At 40.8% G+C, this 20427-nt stretch overlaps 1 protein-coding gene across 2 annotated transcripts in view; it reads right to left on the reverse strand.

Moving 5' to 3' along the window:
• Positions 1–20427, reverse strand: part of LOC128741538 (uncharacterized) — a 148918-nt gene that overhangs the window by 16559 nt on the left and 111932 nt on the right. For both annotated transcript variants that reach the window (XM_053837425.1, XM_053837424.1), the window contains exons 4-9: positions 6427–6574; positions 6199–6362; positions 5945–6144; positions 5581–5873; positions 5435–5517; positions 560–2020 (exon numbers count right to left, since the gene is read on the reverse strand). In XM_053837425.1, the coding sequence (XP_053693400.1) occupies positions 560–2020; positions 5435–5517; positions 5581–5873; positions 5945–6144; positions 6199–6362; positions 6427–6574 (2349 nt within the window). The remainder of the gene's footprint in view (positions 1–559; positions 2021–5434; positions 5518–5580; positions 5874–5944; positions 6145–6198; positions 6363–6426; positions 6575–20427) is intronic.

Consider the following 20427-nt stretch of genomic DNA (forward strand, 5'->3'; position numbering starts at 1 on the left):
AGCGAAAAGCACACATAGAACGGAAACACTGTAGAATAAGCAAGTACATAACAAATGAATTTGATTTGACCAGTAAACTGGCACTCCACGCAAATCGGATACAACAGAACAAATATGCATGGAACGGCAAAGGAACGTAGCGTGCGCAGCAAGGAAAGTAACCTTTAAACCTCAAACCTTTTTGAACGTGTTGTGTTAGAACTTTAAGTCTATCGTAAACGTTTTGAATGATGTTGCAGGAAGATGTAAAAAGAACAGACTAAATGCAGCGAATCGACAAAAGGCAACGCCAACAGTCGAAGGAAAAATCAATTTATTGCGATAATTCTCCCCAAAATTGAAATTTATTTTCCTTCTCGTCGAGAGAAGCAATATTTTATCGAGATGGTTCAAAGTGTAAAACTTCAAACGAATTGAGCCACATTACGAGTTCATTTGGGGTGAATTTTCTGCACCAACAAGCAGTGTTGCCTTTTTGGGGGAAGAGGAGCAATGTAGGAAATCTAAAAAGGGATTTATTTCTTGCGAATGGATTTTCGTTCGTTGTTGAAAGCATTACCTATGATAGACACGAGGATTGTAGTGATTCGCAGAAGATGGCGAATTAGGTGCGGTTCTGTTGGCCAACGTCACTGTTGCCGTTGTCGCTGTTTGAGACGGCATAACCGGCACCGGCAAAGGTGGTGGTCCTGCCGATCCATCCTTCGGTATTATCGTCGTGGTAACCGGTTTAACGCTTAGCGGAAAATTATTGTACGATGAACGATGCTTCAACCATTCCAGGTTCGCAGAGGATGATTTGCCGATTGGATAATTGCGAATGATGTTGTAGAAGTTACTATCCGATTGCCGGAACGGTGCCATCGTTTGGGAGGTTCGGAAATCTTCGGTAGGTGAGCTTTTACGGAAATTGCGTTCGAAAGGAGCACGCAACAGATTGGCACCCGAGTCAACGGTGTCGACGGGGGGATGACGCATTTCTACCGGCGATTGATCGTTTTCATCGGGACTGTTGCTCGAGGAAGAGAACCGTTTTCGGCTTATGTTCGGCGTTAGGAATGGATTGGGATTAACACGATCCGTGGCGCTGAGAGTGGGTATCGAGTTCATTTTGGTTAGCGGAGAAGGCGAATCATCCTCGATCCCTATGTAACGCGTATAGCCGATTCCCGCTTTCTTCCGGTAGATGCCACTGTGAAAGGAGTTCCTTATTTGGAACGGTTGGAATCGGTTGCATAAATCTATTCCATTTCTTTGGAAAGTTGTTTTCTTTTCTTCGATTGGTGAAGGGGTAGGCGGCTCAGTTTCTTTCGAGACTTGCTTTCGCCGTTGAACTAACACGTCTTCGCTATCGTCGTTTAAATCGGAAAGTGATTTCATTTTTGCGAAGCTAAACCTTCTCAATTCGAAGTCTTTCTTTAACTTGAGTAAATCGACCGGAGTTGCTCCGAATTCTCTTTCATAAGCCGAAAGGTTTCCTAAAGACTTCATCCTACTTAGATTTTGCTGATTTGGTGTTCCCACATATCGGTCACCTTCCACCAGTCCACCGCGCTGCTCTATTTCAATCTCAGGGAAAAAGATATTACTTTTCGTGGCGGAAAGATTATTCATGCTCTTTATTTTCATTAATTTCGACAAGGGTATCTCCTGCGTGGGCGTTCCGAACTCATCGACTCCGGAATCGGTTCGATCCTCATTTGAACCGGCCTCGTCCGAAATCACTGTGGCATCCGGTGTAACGAATATCTCATCCCCCGAATCGGAGTTCGGGCTTTGCGGTATTCTTAGCTTGGTGAGCAATCGATGGGCCGTCATAACCTTGGTAGGCGTTCCTTCGTTGCTGCTTCCGCCCGATCTGCTCCCGCCGTTGACAGTCATTCCGGTCTCTCGCGGACCGGCGACACTGGTGATGAATTTTTTATTAGCATTAACAAAACGGTTACCATTAACTACAGAAGGATAGTGAAGTTTTTTCGGATCATCTTGGCTTTGTTTGGTTTGCAATGACGAACGCAACCTTGGGGCGCAGGAAGAAATCAAATATGAAAAAGAAAAAAAAAACAGAAATATTTGCAAACTAAGTGATACAGTGAAACGAAAAAGAAATAAAATTTTAGAGAAGAAGCAAATTTGGAAAATGGTTACGTTAGGATATTCAGTTGTGAAACACCCGAAACATATCGGAAGTATTTCTGTGTTCGTCCTGTAGATGTCGAACCGTGTGACGAGTGATATCATTTCGTTCTGTTTCGGTTGTATGGTATTGTCGAGAGTCCGTAGGTCGATAAACGAAGATGAGCGAAATTATTGCTGTACCTTAAAACTTAAAAGATTGTTCACATAATCTGATGAAGAAAAAATACAATTACGAACGATTGAATAACTTTTCGCATATTAATACAAGCAATTTGAGTATTTTGAATTCAAAATCAACACATCATTTTAAGTCATTTATATGCTATGTAACCAGGCCGGTTGCTGCATATGCTAAAACGCCCATAAAGCCCACATATATATGGTTTGTGGTTCAACTTCAGTAAGGACGTACGTGAATGAACCTATCGTGTCTAAGTTATATCTGAATATGCAACAGTTTTCGCTTAGGCAGTTATTCGGCAAAAGCTCAGGACGCTTCTAAAAAGCGTACATATTAGATTTTCCACTTCGATGGTATTTCTTTGATAATGCCAGGCTGAGTGAATGCTATCCGGCACTAATAGGGTGTACGGTTGATTCCATCTCGCATCACATATTCTCTGACGTTCGCTGCCGCTGCGCCCACGGCAGCCGACATATGCTGAGAATGCTGTCATCTTATCATTTGTGAATGAGGAAACTACATGACGCTAGAGCGGTGTAATGCCATCATCATGATACAGCATTGAATCGTGTTGGCACATGATACACTGACTTCATATGTCATGACATACGGTTACTCCTACTAACAGCTGACACAATTGTGCGAATAGTAATGCCTAAGTTTATCAGCCCGTAAGAGGAATACTTTACCTCGAAAGGATAAAACAATTGGGTAACTTATTTATTAGGTGGGTTGATGTTCATGAAATTCTTTCGAAAGTCAGTTAATAAAAAACGGCAAACAAGCTAGGTTATTCACTTTCACGTTTGAAAATAACCAAATGTAAGTAAATATGATAATAATAGTTGAATGAAATTAGCATATAAATGTGACAGCTCTTCTTCGTCCTTCGTTATTCGTTCCGAATAAACAGAAGCAGTGCCAGTTCCGAATAATTGTGAAACACACTGCTTCGACTGATGTTAGCATCTCAGCTCTAGCGATGTTCTACATCCTGTTACGCAAGCTGTATACGTCTGTGTTCAAGCGGAAAAATGAGTCCTGTCGTTTGCTGCATAGACATTCCACGGTTTTTATTGGCAGTCGTCGTCATTCTGGTCCTCGTTGTTGTTGCTGTTTCCAGCATTACTGGCACCGATTCTGTCGTGGTACGGTGCCAGAGTCAATCTAACTACTACGAACTGATGGAAAAGCAGATAAAACAACCAGCAGTATGCGTTCCATGCGACGACGGTCCTGTAGGTCACAAATTATGGGCGAACGGAAGATCCTTGCACTAATGTTCGAGTGAATGCAATAATAGACCGAGGATTTATCTTCAGTGACGTCAATAGAGCGTGATTGAAATGCCGATAGAGATTTTCAAGTCGAGCAGGACATGCCGATTCGAAACCTTGGAAACAATAGACTGAAACTACGTCTACGTTCGCCCATCCAATAAGAAGTATGAAGAAAGCAGCGAACAGAAGAAGGAAAATTATGTTTTTCGTTCTAAACGACGCGAGAGATGATCATAGATAAGATTTCATAAATTTTGTTGTGGTCTAATAGAATGGTAAATTAATTAGATGTGTTAGTAGATATGAGCCCGATTTATCAATCCCGTGAAAATTAGCTTGAATCTGATATTTATTCACAATTTGTGATTATTGCGGTGTGGTCACAGTGAGAGAGTTAGATTTTTGCCGGGATGAATGATTTATTAGAACATTGTTAATTCATTAGTGGAGAAGGAGAGTACGCACATACACACATATTTTAAAGAGTACATGTTGAACTAAAGTGTCATTAGATGTTTTAGAAAGATGTCATTCAGGTTCGGAGACGAAATTCAGACGTAGAATACAGTTGCAACAAAACGAAGGGAGTTTCCGCTTTTCTAATGGTAACAAAATAAAATTACTGCGAAAGATTTTTTAACTTGATAAGGATTTGAAATTTTGGATTTACAGTACTTACTAAAAAATCTAGTATGAAAACAGTAAATTAAAGTTTTCCGAAAATTTGATACATCTGAGCGAAATATATAGAAGCTCAAAACGACTTTAAGAAAGGAACATCAGTTTTTAACATAAACTGAAAACCAACAGTTGACGAGTTAGATATTTCCTTAATTTTATGTGTTATAACGAAAATGTTTTCTAAATTTTACGCGACCCAATTTACTATAATATAATTTCTTCATTAAAAACAAGCTACCTACTTCATTAAGTTCTACATTGGGCAACTTTACGTACATCCCAATTTTTTTTAGAAATTTCAAACAAGTCTGGCTTTTTCCTGTCTAATTGTTATTAAATCTAAATTTACAAACGTTTCGAAATGTGTCGATTTCAAACCGACAAGTCTCTAAGTTCATGGGTAATTTCGTCCATAAAGACGTAATAAATTCAAGAAAAGATATTTTAAAATTCGAAATGATAAAAAGTATTCTGACAATTTTTGACCAGATTAAATTCATTATACAGAAGTAAATTTCCAAACATGATACGGTTCACAGACTACCAATAATTAACAGTTGGAAACAGTTATAGATTAAAAATTACTTTATTTTTCACAATTTTCCTAAGACTCATCCGTGTATTGAACAAATTACAAATGAATAAACAGCCTAATAAACAACAGCAAACCATTCTCGATACGCATTTTGCTTGGTTGCTTGCGTTGTTTTTTGTTTAGCACTCATTCAGCACATGATTAAACAGTGTATGCACCAATTTTAGAGAATAAGTTACTCTTTTGAGCTATGTAGAAGCCACGCGAATCAAAAAACCAGCAACAACCATATCAAATAGAAAAGGCAGTTAAAGGAAGCAATATTAAGGCGCGGAACCGTTCAAAACTACCTCCAGGGTTTTGTTTGTTTGTTTCAACTCTATACAAGCTAGCGAAGCTTTAAAATCTTTCAAACAGGGTAAAACTCAAAACAGAAAGAAAATCTTGCGGGAGCAAAATGTTGTAGTGGTGAGGTTTTCAGTAGAATTACGTAAGAGTCGAAAAATTTAACCAAAAGAAAAACGGAATGTCAATTTACACAGTGTCTAAGTAAGATAGAAAAGTTATAAGATAATCGATTCGGAGAGCGAAAAAGTCGAAAAAACAAAAACTTACCTTTGATGTCCAGAGTCTCCTTCGGAGCTTTGCCGCGAGTGTTGGCTGTGCGAGAAACTGCTGTAACCGGATCCTTTGGACATCTAAAAAACAAGACAGAACATAATTGATTGCTAGGAAATGGTTGATAAATTTACAAAACATACTTGACTAGTATTACTCGAGTTACGGGAATGACCCAATTCGATGCTGCCGGGCACCGCCGTTGCTGTCGCTGCAGTGGGGGCCACCGTCGGACAGGTTGTGCCTCCAGATCCACTGCTTACTGGACATTGCTGTGTATTGCTAGAACTTAGTCCTAGATGCATTGGCAGGGATGGGAGTGTCGCCTGGGAGGCGGTTGAGTCCAGCATAGACGATGGCGGTTCGGAAGATTCAGATATGCCGGAGTCCGTCACCAGGAAAGACTGCGGATCTAATTCGAAAGATTGTTGATAGTCTACGAGAAACGAGCATGCGAGCCATTAGAAGCATGTTTTTAAAATGATACATAATCGAAGCGCCAGTTACCTGCTAACAGAGGCGTTTTTTTCTTTGTCAGTGAATCGAATCCAGACGAGCCGGAAGCTATCGATGAATCGTCTTTGGTAGGGACGCGATTGGCAGCCACCGGTGCTACAACCGCGGGAGGTACTCCAACGGTCGTGGGTGGCAGACCAAGAACCAGATTGTCCTGGGGTATCGTTTTTGATTTCGGACTTGGCGAAGGACTGTAAATCAAATTGATATAACACATAATGGCAACGTAATGGTGGCTTACTTACACTTTAAACAAAATATCACCCTGAATCATGTGCATCCGTATCGATACGTTCAACATGGAGTTATCCTGTCGATGTCGCGTATCGTAGCCCTCTAGAAGGCATTTTCTGGACGTCAGTCCAGAACCAGCGAATTCTGCTAAATTCAAATCTATAAAACCTAATTTCTGCAATTGTACAGTAAAATCCTGTAAGAATTTTTTTCAATGCAAATGACATCATTTGACTTACCTGGTAACTTCTACCGCCTTTAATCTCCTTTCGCACCGATATCCGCACCGTGCAGGGATCCAGCACCCCGGTCGACGCGTTCGATGTCATCTTGCAGGGGAACTCAAACTTTTGGCCCCATTTTACGGTGTGATTCCGTACCTCCTCCCTGGTTGGGAAAAATGCAAACGGAAAAGGAAAGTTGCATTAGTTTCATTAGGTAGCTGGTTAAACGGGTATTTATCGCTGTGCGCAATATAAGGGAACAGTAAAAGTGAAAGCCAATGCAGCAGCGGCGAAACCCGGCGGTTTTGGATGCACTTGTACGGAAAAGCACGTGCTATTAGAAACCATCGGTTCAGGTTGCACTATGGCTCAAGTGTGGATGGAAGAAATTGCGCGCTTTTTCACAACACATTCACACTGCCGCCGCCGCCGCCGCCGCTGCATGACTTCACTAGAAAGAGGGTGCAGTTGCAACACAACCGTTCGGTTAAAGTGTGGCGGCAGCGGCTACTGTTGCAAACAGCCACTGCTATCGCGGCTACCGACGAAATTAGATACGCAATCCGGCGACAGGCGGACAAGTGCCTCATGAGGACTTGTTAACCGTATGTATAGTATAGGATGACAAATGAATTGGATGATACACACATATCTTATTTTTGCTGACTATCATACCAGTATCTAAGGAACAAGTATCTAAGGATTCATATCTGGCGCATAACAAATTTCTCAGAATGCATTCTTCAAATTCTTATGTGCTCAAACTATCCAGAGGTGCGAGGTAATATTATACAAGATTTGTGAAATAATCTCATCAGTTACAAAAGGGAATAGTCAGAAATGAGATTTGTTTCAAAAATCATATTTCTAAAACTACTTTAGGTAGGGTACGGGAGGGTATTTTCAGCCCATTAAGCGATGGTATCTATTTTTTCGGCCTATGGCCTAGTTCTAGTGGAAGAACAGGTGGTTTTGACGTTCGTTTAATTAAAAATAGTATATTACTTGCAGTCGTGAGAAAATAGTTATAACATATTCAAATTGTATGTCGGCAAAGTATATTTATTGGCGAAAGAAAAGGCAAATAGGCTGAATTTAGAAACCTGCTGAATATACCCTCCCGTACCCTAATTAAGTGTTTAAAAAAAAAGAGAAAAGAGAAACACTGAAAAGAAACTTTGCAAAACCAAGATAAAAATGATTATGCAGGGTACGTGTGGGTATTTTCGGCCTATTAGCCTGAACAATATTCATGAATTACGTTGAAACTACATTTATTTGAGACAAGATTTTCATACCAATTGGTTTGATAACATTTACTATATATCGGAGTGCATTTTAGTCTTAATAAAACGCTTTTAAATTTGAAATATAGTCGTAAGAAACTATTTTAGGTCTATTTTTATTGTGTTTGTTTATTAGTTGTTTAATATTATTAAATCAACGAGCTCCAAATAGCCCCAATGATTGTCGATGGTTACATAAAAATACAGTCAAGTGAGTAACACTTGATTAAAAACCCGCTGCAGGCCACCGATAGCGCCATTCCTGGAGTAATTAGTGCGACGAACTGATAGTCTTAGCATTGCATTTATGTTAATCTGCTCCACAAGCGCAGAGCTGTCTATTCTACCCTGCAGGCAGTCCGCAATAAACAAAGCTCTAAAGGCAGCTCTACAAACACAGAGGGGTTTTAAATCAATCAGTTGGCAGCTGCTTTCATAACTGGGTAGACGGAACGAATCTGTCCATGGCAACCTTCGCAAAGCGAATCGAAGAAATTGGCGCTGACCTGATTCAATTCTCTCTGTACTGTGGTTGTAGTTAGGATCCCAAACGGGCCAACAGTATTCCAGGATGGACCGCATATATATCAGAGATTTTTTTTTTGCAATCCTAGAAATGAAGCCTAAAGACCTTGATGCTTTAGCGACAATGTACAAGATATGCTCTTTGTACGTTAACTGCGGATCCAAGATAACTCCCAGGTCTTTAATATGCGAAACACGTTCGATTGGTGTGTCATTTTTTCCTGTATGGACTCATCACTGCGACCAGTATAGTTGATCTATTGTGATATCGCCCGGGTGTTTGCTGTATGACCTACACTGAATTTCTTCTATCTATAGATGAATTTCTTTTTGCTATAATCGTTATTGAATGAGCGATATGCTTATTAATTTTTTATGCGTGCTTGTGTGTATTGGAGTTTACCCTTCCTTCAAAGCTTGATCTACTTCACCCACTTATTCCTCGCTGCCAGTACTATCCCATATTATAGCCGTCCCTGGCAAGGACTCATTCGTTCCTCTGACCAGTACACTTCAGAGGGTAAATTTAGAATTCAGCATGAAGGAAGGGTAAATGAGGGGGGGGGGCTGAGAATAAACCAATGGTAAAGTCACTTGACATCGAATGGCTTGATTCTACTAGTATTCGAACCCACGACCACTTGTCAAAGCAAACTCGGTAACATTGCAGCTACCGAGCCCCCCGTTGGTGTGCCATTGAGCTCATAATAAAACAGGATCGGGTCTTTTTTTCCTGGAGAATGTGATTATTGAACACTTCTCCAGGTTCACTAACATGCGGTTTACATCGCACCAAGTGGCAAAGGCCTCGAACTGATTTTGGAGAAAGTGACATTCGCCAGTCGAACGGATCTGGAAGAACATTTTAAGGTCATCCGCATTCGATAGCCAATATAACATCGTTGAAGTAAAGCAGAAAGATCAAAGGTTCTAGATGGCTTCCTTGAGGAATACCGGAAGAGGCTAGATAGCTATCGGACCTATAATCTCCAATGGAAACCACCAACTATCGATTAGTCAGATATGAGCGAAACCAGCGCAAAAGGTTATCACTAACGCCCAGTCTATGCAATTTTGCAATTGCGATGTCATGGTTTATCTTATCAAAAACAGCCGACAAGTCTTTGTATAAGACGTCTGTTTGAGCACGGTGGTACATATTTTCCGTTATGTATGATGACACAGCAGGTTAGTGGTGGTAGAGCGCTGGGAAATGAAGCCATGTGAATCGGCACTTAGATATTGCTTGCAGTGAGACAGTAGTGGTTCCATGATTACCAGCTCATTTGTAGCTACACTGAGCGATGTGATCGCTCTGTAGTTGTTCACATCTCGTTTGCTACCTTTTTGTGGTGTCTGCGTGGTTTGCAGTACCTGCAGACCGAACGTGCTTGTATGATACAAACCATGATCCGACGAAATCGTCGCGAGCTGTCCGTGGTGGATTGAAAACCAGAACCATGGAGTATAACGACGGGAACGACGTAGAGCAGATTTGGACAGTCACTTTTTCTATAATCTTTATTCATCGCACCTGATCATGGTTTGCGACCACGATCTAATTGACACTCACTGTGTCAGTTTACTCAGGGATGCTTCGTCGCTTGATTGATGAAATCTTGCAAATTTACGACTATTGACACGCACATAAATGGAACATCGCAAATTATATAAAATTAGGTACGTGTTATTTCACAATATAAAATATCGCAGCGTGTGTTGCATACATGTAGGCTTATTTTAAACATTTGGTGTGATGTAAAAATACATCTTTAAAAACGGTTTACGCTATTTGCGTTTTATTTAATGGAACAATATATGTAATTTCGGGTGAGTTTAATCTGCCAGATATTCCATGGAAACTCGTAGTGGTTTTGCATGCTGATGTAATGAATCTTCTTGGTAACTATAGCGCAGCAATGCTACATCAAGTTAACCATCTTGTCAACGAGTACAACCTTTCCTTGGGTCTTTGCTTCGAGAGCTCACAGAAAAAGGCCCCTTCATCTCAGCGGCTCCATGTCCGTTAAACAAGTGAGTTCAACATCATCATCCGCTGATCGTCTGTATTAAAAATAATTTTCTTCGGGATTTAGATGAATTTTCAGCTGTTGTATTCAATAATTTATGTAAAGCTGATCAACAAAGCATCAATGATATTCAGCACGGGATGTACTGGACAATTTATTGGGGAAATATACTTGATCCTGACACTTGAAGCTGCTGAGCAGACCTCCAAAACTCCTTATGCGAGGATAAATAATCTGTCCAGGCGAGTCAATATTCAATGCTTTTCGCGATATCAATTTAACATTCAATGAAAACTGAAGCATCACTCGAATTATGTCTATGGAACTATGTAAAGGAGCAATTTCGAGATGATTTCGAAGGCCGTGAAGCAGGCTCAATACATCGTCCTTCAATTTTACACTCGTACCTATTCCTGAAGAGACAAGTAGCCCTCGGTTGCTCCGTTTATTTCAAATGTCCATCTCCAATGGGATTTTTCCATCCTGTTGGAAATTTGTGATTATGTTCCCTGTCCAGAAAAAAGAAATCAAATGAGATGTAAACAACTATCAAGGCGTCATATCGAATCTATTTGAGCTAGTAGTCATGAAACCTCTACTTTCTGGCTGTAAGCAATATCTAAGTGTTATTGTTATATAATATTATCTAAGTCTTCTAGCTTCGTTAGGTATTCCTCCTAGGCCACCTAGGCTCTCTGATTTTTCTGCTCTATTTCAACGACGTTAACTTGGTCAACAAGGGCCTACTACGACTCTTGTACGCAGATGACCTTAAAAGGTACTTCCGGATCTGTTCGACTGACGACGGTCTTTTTCTTCAAAATCAATTCGAAGCCTTCGCCGCTTGGTGCGACGTGAACTGCACGATAGTGAACCTTGAGAAGTGCTCAGAAATCACATTTTGCCGAAAGAAAGATTCGTAGGGTAATTTGCCAATGATCGCACAGCTAAGCCACTGTGTTTTTAGTTTTAACGATATTTTCTAGACAAATAATTACAAATAGACAGAAACATGAAAATCTGAATCAGACACAAAATATGTTCACATTACATGGCCATTTTCACGAAATAAATAAGCTTTTCGTGGAAAAATATGCGATTTTCTGACAACGCTTGAATGCCCAATCGTTGAACACTTCTGAAACCGTATTGTCCTATAGTTGGACACTTATTGCCCAATGGTTGGACATGCAATATATAGCACCGACCTTAAAGTTAATTTGATAGCTTACTATTAAGAATGAATACATTTTAATATATATCGGCACCAACTACTCAAAAGGGCCAGTCTGCAAAATGTAAACAAACCGAGTGAGGGTTTCTTTACCTATCCTAGTCCAGCAGAAAATAACCCTCACTCGGTTTGTTTACATTTTGCAGATTGGCCCTTTTGAAAAGTTGGTGCCGATATTCATTAACAATAATCAGCAATTAGTTAACATGTTACTAATTACAATATATTTCTTAAGTGATGTTAATTTCCCCTTCTAATCTACGATGCTCTTATCCTTCATTTCTGTTGCTTTCCTCTAAATTTTTCTCTCTTTACGGTTCCCTCGAAGCATACTTATATTTCCTGTGGCCTAATGGCAAGATCTGTCTTTTACAAGGGAAACTATGTTTGTTTTTCTCCTGGTTACTCGAAACAAATTTGTTAGCAAGATAATAATCTGAAAATGATTGTGTGATTACCCTAATCCCTAATTCAGGAGTAGGCCAAATCAAATACACGATAATAAAATTTTTCAGATAAGGTTCAAGTACACATGGTTTAAACAAATCTGGAGTAGCTTTAATTCGCAATAGGACTATTTTTCGTGGAATTGTTGTATTAAAACAACAAAAACAAAGCATGTATATAAAACAAACAATTAGTGCTATCACATAAATTTTCAGCCGAAGATTTTTGCGTACAAATGAAAACCATTTGTAAACAGTGACATAAACATGAAAACTGTCAAATACACATGCATAATGAGAAGTAAAGCGGTTTTTTCATGCTATGTCAGCTCTTGTACAAGCTTAGGACCATCGTTTCTGTATTGTCCAATGATTGAACAGTCAAATTTTAATACTTCAAAAACTATAAATAATTTTCTATTTTGCTTGAAAATGTTGACAAATATTGTATAGATGAATATCATTAGCTGTGTACAGCATGATATGGCAATATAATTATTTTAAACGTTAATTAGTGAGACATGTTTCTTATCTGAAATGCTAACAAAATTCAGGGTTATAGCCCATATTGTATATGACAATGTTCAACTTGAATTTTTGTTATTAAATCTTGCCTTATGTAACGCTATTGTTACAAGAAATTATCCACAACTGATCAAAGCGAATAATTCGTGCACTTTGATAGGGTTTGAGCGTATATGTATTCTAGAATTAGCGTTTTATTGGACGCTGTTCAATCATTGGAATCGTTCAATGATAGGCAAAATACCCTACCTGTTTTGGTTATGAGCTATTGCATATCAAAGACTTGGGTGTTATATTACCCAGGCAACAATTTGGGTTTTTTACACCCTAGTGATAATTTTTATGACCAAAATTGGTCATGAAAACCTCTATAAGAATTTAATAAAACTCACATTGTTACATGGGTAGTTGAAGAGTTCTGGAACTGTTCGTCTGTCTGGAGTTCTCACTACAACAACAGCGCTGAGAGAACTGAGTTAGTTCAGTGTCGATTTCGTCGATGACTATGCGATTTTAGTCGTTTGACTATTCATATGTAAACCTGACAATCATTGGGGCTAAATCGAGCCTGTTGATTAATAAACAATAATAACAATGATGTATTTGAGACATTCCATACGAAGTGTCCGAGATCCGTGTAATCGACTTTCACGAATTTGAACCAAATTTTGTCAGATTATTTGTTTTAGGTCGGAAAGTAAAAATCCGAAATTTGGTGGCGATTGGTCCTCCCCACGATTGATGGGAGCACCTTAGACGAGACGAGGGGTCTCGAATACATTTAAAATTTTATAGCCCCATCATCGATCATCAACACTTGTGCTTATACAAACAGTGTGATAGTTTAGTACCCACCCGCGAACAGAAAGAGTCGAAGACATAATTTTCACTCCTATATGAGTAAAAATGAAGATTGACACATCTAGTTCCATTAATGATCGCTTTTGTTTGGCGTTCTTATCCAGAATACTCCAATTTAGCAAATGAAGGTAGAATCGTTCTAAGATTTTTCGCGGAAAGCTGTGCAACCGGCGTTATGCATTAGTTTTATGGAACTAAAATAACACAAGCAATTATTAAATCATTGTGACATTCTGTCGCCCTCATCTCGGTGTGCGAGAATGGAGGTTCGCTTCATTACTAAGTTGTTTTTCGAACGAACCGTAAACAGGAAACTGAAAGCGAATAACTGCAATGGCACTGGAATAGAGATTTCGAAACATGATAAAGTCAGTCGAACTAATGTCAACGTTACCGATATCGCAAACACAAAATTGCGACCTCAAACTGTTAACGGGCGTAGATAAACAGGTGATAAGAGGTTCGTTATCAGCGCAAACCTCGGCAAATTAAAGGTTAAGGCTGGTTTTAGATTGTAGGCACTGGCACGACTGTTTATGGGCAGGGAACCAGTTTCACTGAATGGGAACCACATACAGCCAGTGAGATAACAAGTTTTGGGTGTGAGTTCTCGTCATGAGCTGTTTGAAGGTGCAACACTGACCGTGGATTCTATTGGGTTGCATGAGTGTATAGGTTTTTAATACTGAAATTGTTCCTTAAAACGATTAATGGTCAATTCAAATTAATGGTCAATTGTAAATGAAATTGGTGTTTAGAAGTTTTAAAGCTCAAATCGATTGATAACACAAATAGGTGCACAAATAAAAAAACAAGCACAAGATTTAATGAAATCATGTTACAGAACATACAGCATTTATTATTGTTCCAATAAGACATACAAAGCAAATTTGGCTGAAATGCTGCGAAAGGATAACTTTGCAAAAGTACCGACAGCATGTAGGCTAATTCACGGCGCTTAATTCAAGGGATTAGGTGGGATCCACTCTTATCGCACCACTCTGGCTCTGGAATTTGCGTTACTTTCGCCTCTGCTGTTATCCGGCTTATTCGATACATGAACATAGATAGCATAGTAGATTAGATGAGAGACTGGCACACGGCACTGAGCACTGAGCAGACATAATCTAGATTAATGGAAATATAATTTTCAAGTGATGACGTGAAGTTGAAGCTGACGAGCATTTAATTTATGCCAGGTGTCTTGGGTGACGGTGATATTTTAGCCAGCTACAGGTAGTAAATATGCAATCTCACGGAAAAGGGAAGATATACGTTAGAAAGGAAGATTTTTTAATTCTTCTACATATAATTCTTCTGATAAATATACATTTTGCTTCCGAGTTGCAGGTTGCATCAGCGTCTGTTTCTAACTCATGTTATGCCATATATGAAAAGCAAAACAAAGCCTAGATGCTATACTCCATTTACGAGACTTGACCTTCTGTTTTTATTTAACAGACTTCGCAGCCTGTTCCGTGATCGTCGTAAGGGGGGCCGGTTACCAACGGGACTGTGATATTCACCATGCAATATGTGACGAAAGTGTTGCGCTTTGCACACCACCGCCAGCGGCGGTGGCTGCGAACGGACTGAACTCAAGACTAACTTTTATTATCCTATTTATACATATTTCGACAGCTTATTGTTACTATATCTAGCCAGAACAACAATGAGACAAAGCGCTATTGTTGTTCTGCTAGATGTGAAGGTCAACGCGGTCATATTGCGGCTTTGTGCCGCAACATACTCCCGCACCAAAACCGAAGGTTTTACACTGCGATATACAAAACGGGAATGATTCTAGGTCTTAGCAGTAAAGCAAAAAATTTAACTGGTGAGTTGTAGTTGAAATCTTGTAGACTGACTATCACTTGAACTGGCGCAGAGCGGCCGGAATAACGTAACTGGACCGTGTGTCCCTACAGAATGGCACGGAGTGGCCGGAATAACGTATCTGGACTTGGTGTCCTCCAACATGGAGCCGAGTGGCTGGATCATCAAAAACGAATTGGCGCTGGATGGCCGGATTATCACAACTGGACCTGGCGTCCTCACAAAATGGCGCTGCGTGGCCGGATTATTACAACTGGACCTGGCGTCCTCACAAATTGGCGCTGAGTGGCCGGATTATAACGATTGGACTTGGCGTCCTCACAAGTTGGCGCAGAGTGGCCGAAGGTTACAACTGGATCTGGTGTCCACACAAATTGGCACTTGGTGGCCGGATTATCACACATGAATTCTCATTACGATGTACCGATGAAACGAAATGGATGAACGACAGAATGCCAGCGAGTTAGCTTCCTTCTGGCGAACGACCCAGATGAAATTTCTATCCGCAACTGAGCACTTGCTGATAAGAATACACCCTCGGATGCTGCAAGCTTCGGGTGCTGTACAGCCCTCCTACTACTGGCTGAATCCAAAACCGGGGATTCAGAAGCTGAATGTATTTTACTAAGCGGCTGTGATTCGCCCACACCGGCATAGCTCCGCTCGGGGATTTGTTGCTAAGCGGCTGCGAAGTCACCCACACCGGCCTAGCTGAAGCGTAGTGAATGAAATCCTATTTCGACTATCGATATGCCGTAATTCGTCTGGTACGACGAGCACAGCAAGGTTCAGCGGCATCGTCCCACTACGTGGATGCCAAATGTAATACACTCTTGTAGCAATGCAGCAACACGGTCGATGGATTTGATGTCCCGTTAGTAAACTGTTACTGTTCCGGTCACTATTTCACTACCGTAAATATCACGAGTTACTGTGGACCGATAACACGATCGATAAAACTGATGTCCCGTTGGTAAATCGTTGTCAGTGCCAGGACAAATCCTGGTCACGGCACCAATGTTCCGTGATCGTCGTAAGGGGGGCCGGTTACCAACGGGACTGTGATATTCACCATGCAATATGTGACGAAAGTGTTGCGCTTTGCACACCACCGCCAGCGGCGGTGGCTGCGAACGGACTGAACTCAAGACTAACTTTTATTATCCTATTTATACATATTTCGACAGCTTATTGTTACTATATCTAGCCAGAACAACAATGAGACAAAGCGCTATTGTTGTTCTGCTAGATGTGAAGGTCAACGCGGTCATATTGCGGCTTTGTGCCGCAACACAGCCAGATGTTAAAGTGCAGGACAGTCGGGACTAATGGTACGATCTCATTGACCCTATAAGCCTTTTCAAATGTAAAACGACTGGCTTGTTACACCAGCGTCGTACCTCGAGGTCAACTGGGATGCTTATGCCATATAGGGTTTATTTCTAATTCCCGTCGTAGTAAATAAAGCCATTCTAATTTTCATCATTTGTTGTGTTGTGGGTTCAAATCCGGTTATAATCTTAGATTATATCTTGGTTCGACCCATGCACCTTCCAGCATTGGACAAAAGGTAGGAGTCACAACGAGCTACCAATCATTCAAGAATTTTGTGCTAGGTACAGCAAAAACCAGTGCAAAAAAGCAGTTCACTAGTGATTTTCATGAAGGCCTGTCTGTTCTTCAGGTTAAATAGCTCAGTAGATCAACGACGATCAATTATTCACTCAAATGCCCCCGTAAAAGGGTGTGTTTTGCCAAGTGATACGCTACAACTTGTTTTGAAATCCCAGGAAAAAGGGGACATATTTTTGTTTTGCGCTTATGACACATTCCAGCGTTTCTTCTTCTTCTTCAGCAGTATAGAGCCGGGGTGACTCGTGCTGTTTCAAGCACTCGTCTACATTCAACTCGGTCTTGGGTCACTCGTCGCCAATTTCCTAGTCGTCTCAGAAGTCGCAAATCGCTTTCGACCTGGTCGAGCCATCGTCCACGCTGGGCCCCCCTGTTCCTGGTGCCGGTGGGGTTGTTGAAGAGGACTATTTTCGTCGCACTGTCGTCCGGCATCCTTACGACGTGTCCGGCCCACCGTAGCCTGCTAACTTTCGCTAGATGTACGATGGGAGTCTCCCCAAGGAGTGCCTGTAGCTCGTGATTCATACACCTCCGCCACTCTCCGCTTTCAGTTTGTACTCCGATATTTGGTCCGCAGCATTTTCCGCTCGAATACGGCAAGGGCGCGTATGTCCTCCGTAAGCAGCGTCACGGCTTCAAGTCCATAAAGAACTACCGGACTAATAAGGGTTTTGTACATTGTTAGCTTCGTCCGGCGGCGTATGCTTCCTGATCGTAGCGTTTTACGAAGGGCAAAGTAGGCCCGATTTCCCGCTTGGATGCGCCGCTGGATCTCCTTACTAATGTTGTTGTCCGCGGTCACCAGCGATCCCAAATACACGAACTCCTCTACCACTTCTAGTTCGTCGCCGTCAACGGTTACCGCTCGTGGGAGGCGCGCGTTTGTTTCCTTTGAGCCTCTTCCATTCATGTATTTGGTCTTCGACACATTTATTTTTAGCCCAATTCTCCTAGACTCCGCTCTCAGTCTGGCGTAGATTGCTTCCGCCGTCGCAAAGTTCTTGACAATGATATCAAAGTCATCTGCAAAGCCTAGAAGTTGGCTATTCTTGGTAAAAATCGTGCCTCTCGTTTCGATGCCCGCTCGTCGGATTACCCCCTCAAGAGTGATGTTGAACAGCATGCAGGATAAACCGTCACCTTGTCTCAACCCTCGCCGCGTCTCGAAGGGACTCGAGAGTGTCCCAGAGATGCGTACGAAACACATCACTCGATCCAATTCCAGCGTTACGGAACATAATTATGCAACCATTTTTACTACTAAACTAAAGGCACTAAAGGGACTTTACTTTCCAGTTGTATGCTAGGGATTTGGTTAAATAGGATTGCGTGATCGGCATGGTGTCCCGTAATGCTGGCATGTGTCTTATGGTGCCCCTTTCTGATTTCACATAGTCACGAAAATCGTCATGCTTTCCGACCTTTCTTGTTTGAAAAATTCATAACTTTTGAACCACTAACCGACTTCAACGATTTTGGTTCCAAATGAAAGGTATTTCAATCAGTTTTTCAGAGAATAATTGACTGGAGCGCAAGGTTTTCCGTGATTACAAAAATATGAAAATTTAAGTTGTTTGATCCACGGACGTATTAAACCCGAAGAACGAACTAACATGTCTTCTTGGTAAATCTCTGGTAAAAGTATTAAATGGCATTTTAACTTTAGCACAGAACTCTTGAGTAAAATGGAACAAATCAGACCCGTAGATGATATTGTATTGAAATAAAAATTTTCCATATTCCTTTTTCCTAACAATCTTCTACTTTTCTTAGCATAGAATCTTAAATTTGCGAAAGTTTGAAAATGATACTTCCACAACAATCAAGGAATAGGGGTCTATGTTACAAAACGATCGACTTTTTATAACTTCCTTACTTATTTTAGCACCCGAGAGCCGGGGTGGCCCTTGCCGTATCAAGAATTCCTCTCCATTGTACTCGGTCCTGGGCTACTCGTCGCCAATTCGTTGCGCGTCTCGACACACGCAAGTCGGCTTCAACCTGGTCGAGCCATCTAGCACGTAGGGCCCCTCTATTCCTGGTGCCGGTGGGGTTCTTTAAGAGAGCGGATTTCACTGCACAGTCGTCCGGCTTCCTTGCGACGTGGCCGGCCCAACGTAGTCACCCAACTTTCGCCAGGTGTACGATGGGAATCTCTTCAAGCAGTGCCTGTAGCTCGGGATCCATACGCCTCCACCACTCTCCGCTTTCCGTTTGTACTCCGCCAAAAATAGTCCACAACACCTTTCGTTCATTTCTTATTCTTATCATTTCCGCGTATTGAGAATATTACTAATTGAATTCTCGTGATTTTTTACACAAGAAAAGTCATCGATGTAAACTATCTTGCATCCGAGTTCCAGCAGAATCGTAACATCAAATTACAATGAGAAAAGTTGCTACCTAGAGGAACTCCGAATATTTTGTAAACACTCACAATGTACTGGATCCGAGTGTCTTGCGTAGTCCCTATCGCTAAGATATGAGTGCATGGAAAGAAATCCGATTTCGATATCATGAGTAAAATCATGAAATCATAAAGTTTGAGTTGCTGTGAAATCATGACTGAGCTGCCATATCAGGCAGCTAAAAATCATGAATATTAGTTCATGATCTTGTGTTGTGTTATACTGCAAAAAAAATCTTGATATCTTGATTATTATTCTTGGTGTATTTTCATAAAACATAAGCTAGAAACCTGAAATCATGAGTGATTTTTGAGCTCATTTTTTAGATTAAATTTCTACCCGTGTGTAGTCAATCAATCTTTTTCTAGAATACACCAAACCGTTGAAGTTTTCATAAAAGTAAATTAATCAAATTTATATTCGTTAGAAAAACAAAATTAGAGAAGTATTGCAAGTAACCCCTTGTACAGAATAACTTGCAACCCCCGAATTTTCGGTTCTTTCTACAGATTTATTTAGTTGCTCTTTTTTTAAACCACTATACAAATTTTGGCTACTTACACTTGGACCTAAATGGTACACTTCGAAAGTTATACCAAGTCAAAGTTCTCAAAAGCAGCGATCATGGTGTCCGTTATATTTGTAGGAACAAACGGTATTAGTGAATAAAAATTTATTTGTTTTCGTAGAATTTTTCGAAAACAGAAAAAAGGTTTTATGCTATCAATGCAACGAAAACTTCTCAGTAGTGCAATATCAATAAAAGCGACCGACATCAAAACAAATGCTGCTAGCCGGAATCCGCCTGCCTGCCGGACACCAAACAGAGCGTACAAACCGGACTACATCCATCGCCGTCTGTAATGGCCGACCAGCATGCATACAATTTAATTGCCGCATCACGTGACGATTCGTTGTGTCGATTGGATTATCGCCACTGCTTCGGGGTTGCCATCGTTCGTCTGCCTCCACACCAAACGATTTGTGCTTATCGTCGTATATAATATACCGTATAGTGTTGTAGGTATTTTTTTATCAATTATTTTGTCTCGCAGCAGACGGGCTTCGCTGCACGTTGTAGTTCTACCGTAGAATTTCGTTGTGTTGAACTATATACTGATACGCGGTACTATCGAGAAGTGCACAGTGTATGACACAGTATCCATAAAACAGTAAATAAATTTGAAAAACTACCAGTAAAACCGATTAAGCTGTTTATGGTCGTGTTACAAA

The sequence above is a fragment of the Sabethes cyaneus genome, chromosome 3, assembly GCF_943734655.1.
Source record: "Sabethes cyaneus chromosome 3, idSabCyanKW18_F2, whole genome shotgun sequence".
Classification (NCBI taxonomy): Eukaryota; Metazoa; Arthropoda; class Insecta; order Diptera; family Culicidae; genus Sabethes; species Sabethes cyaneus.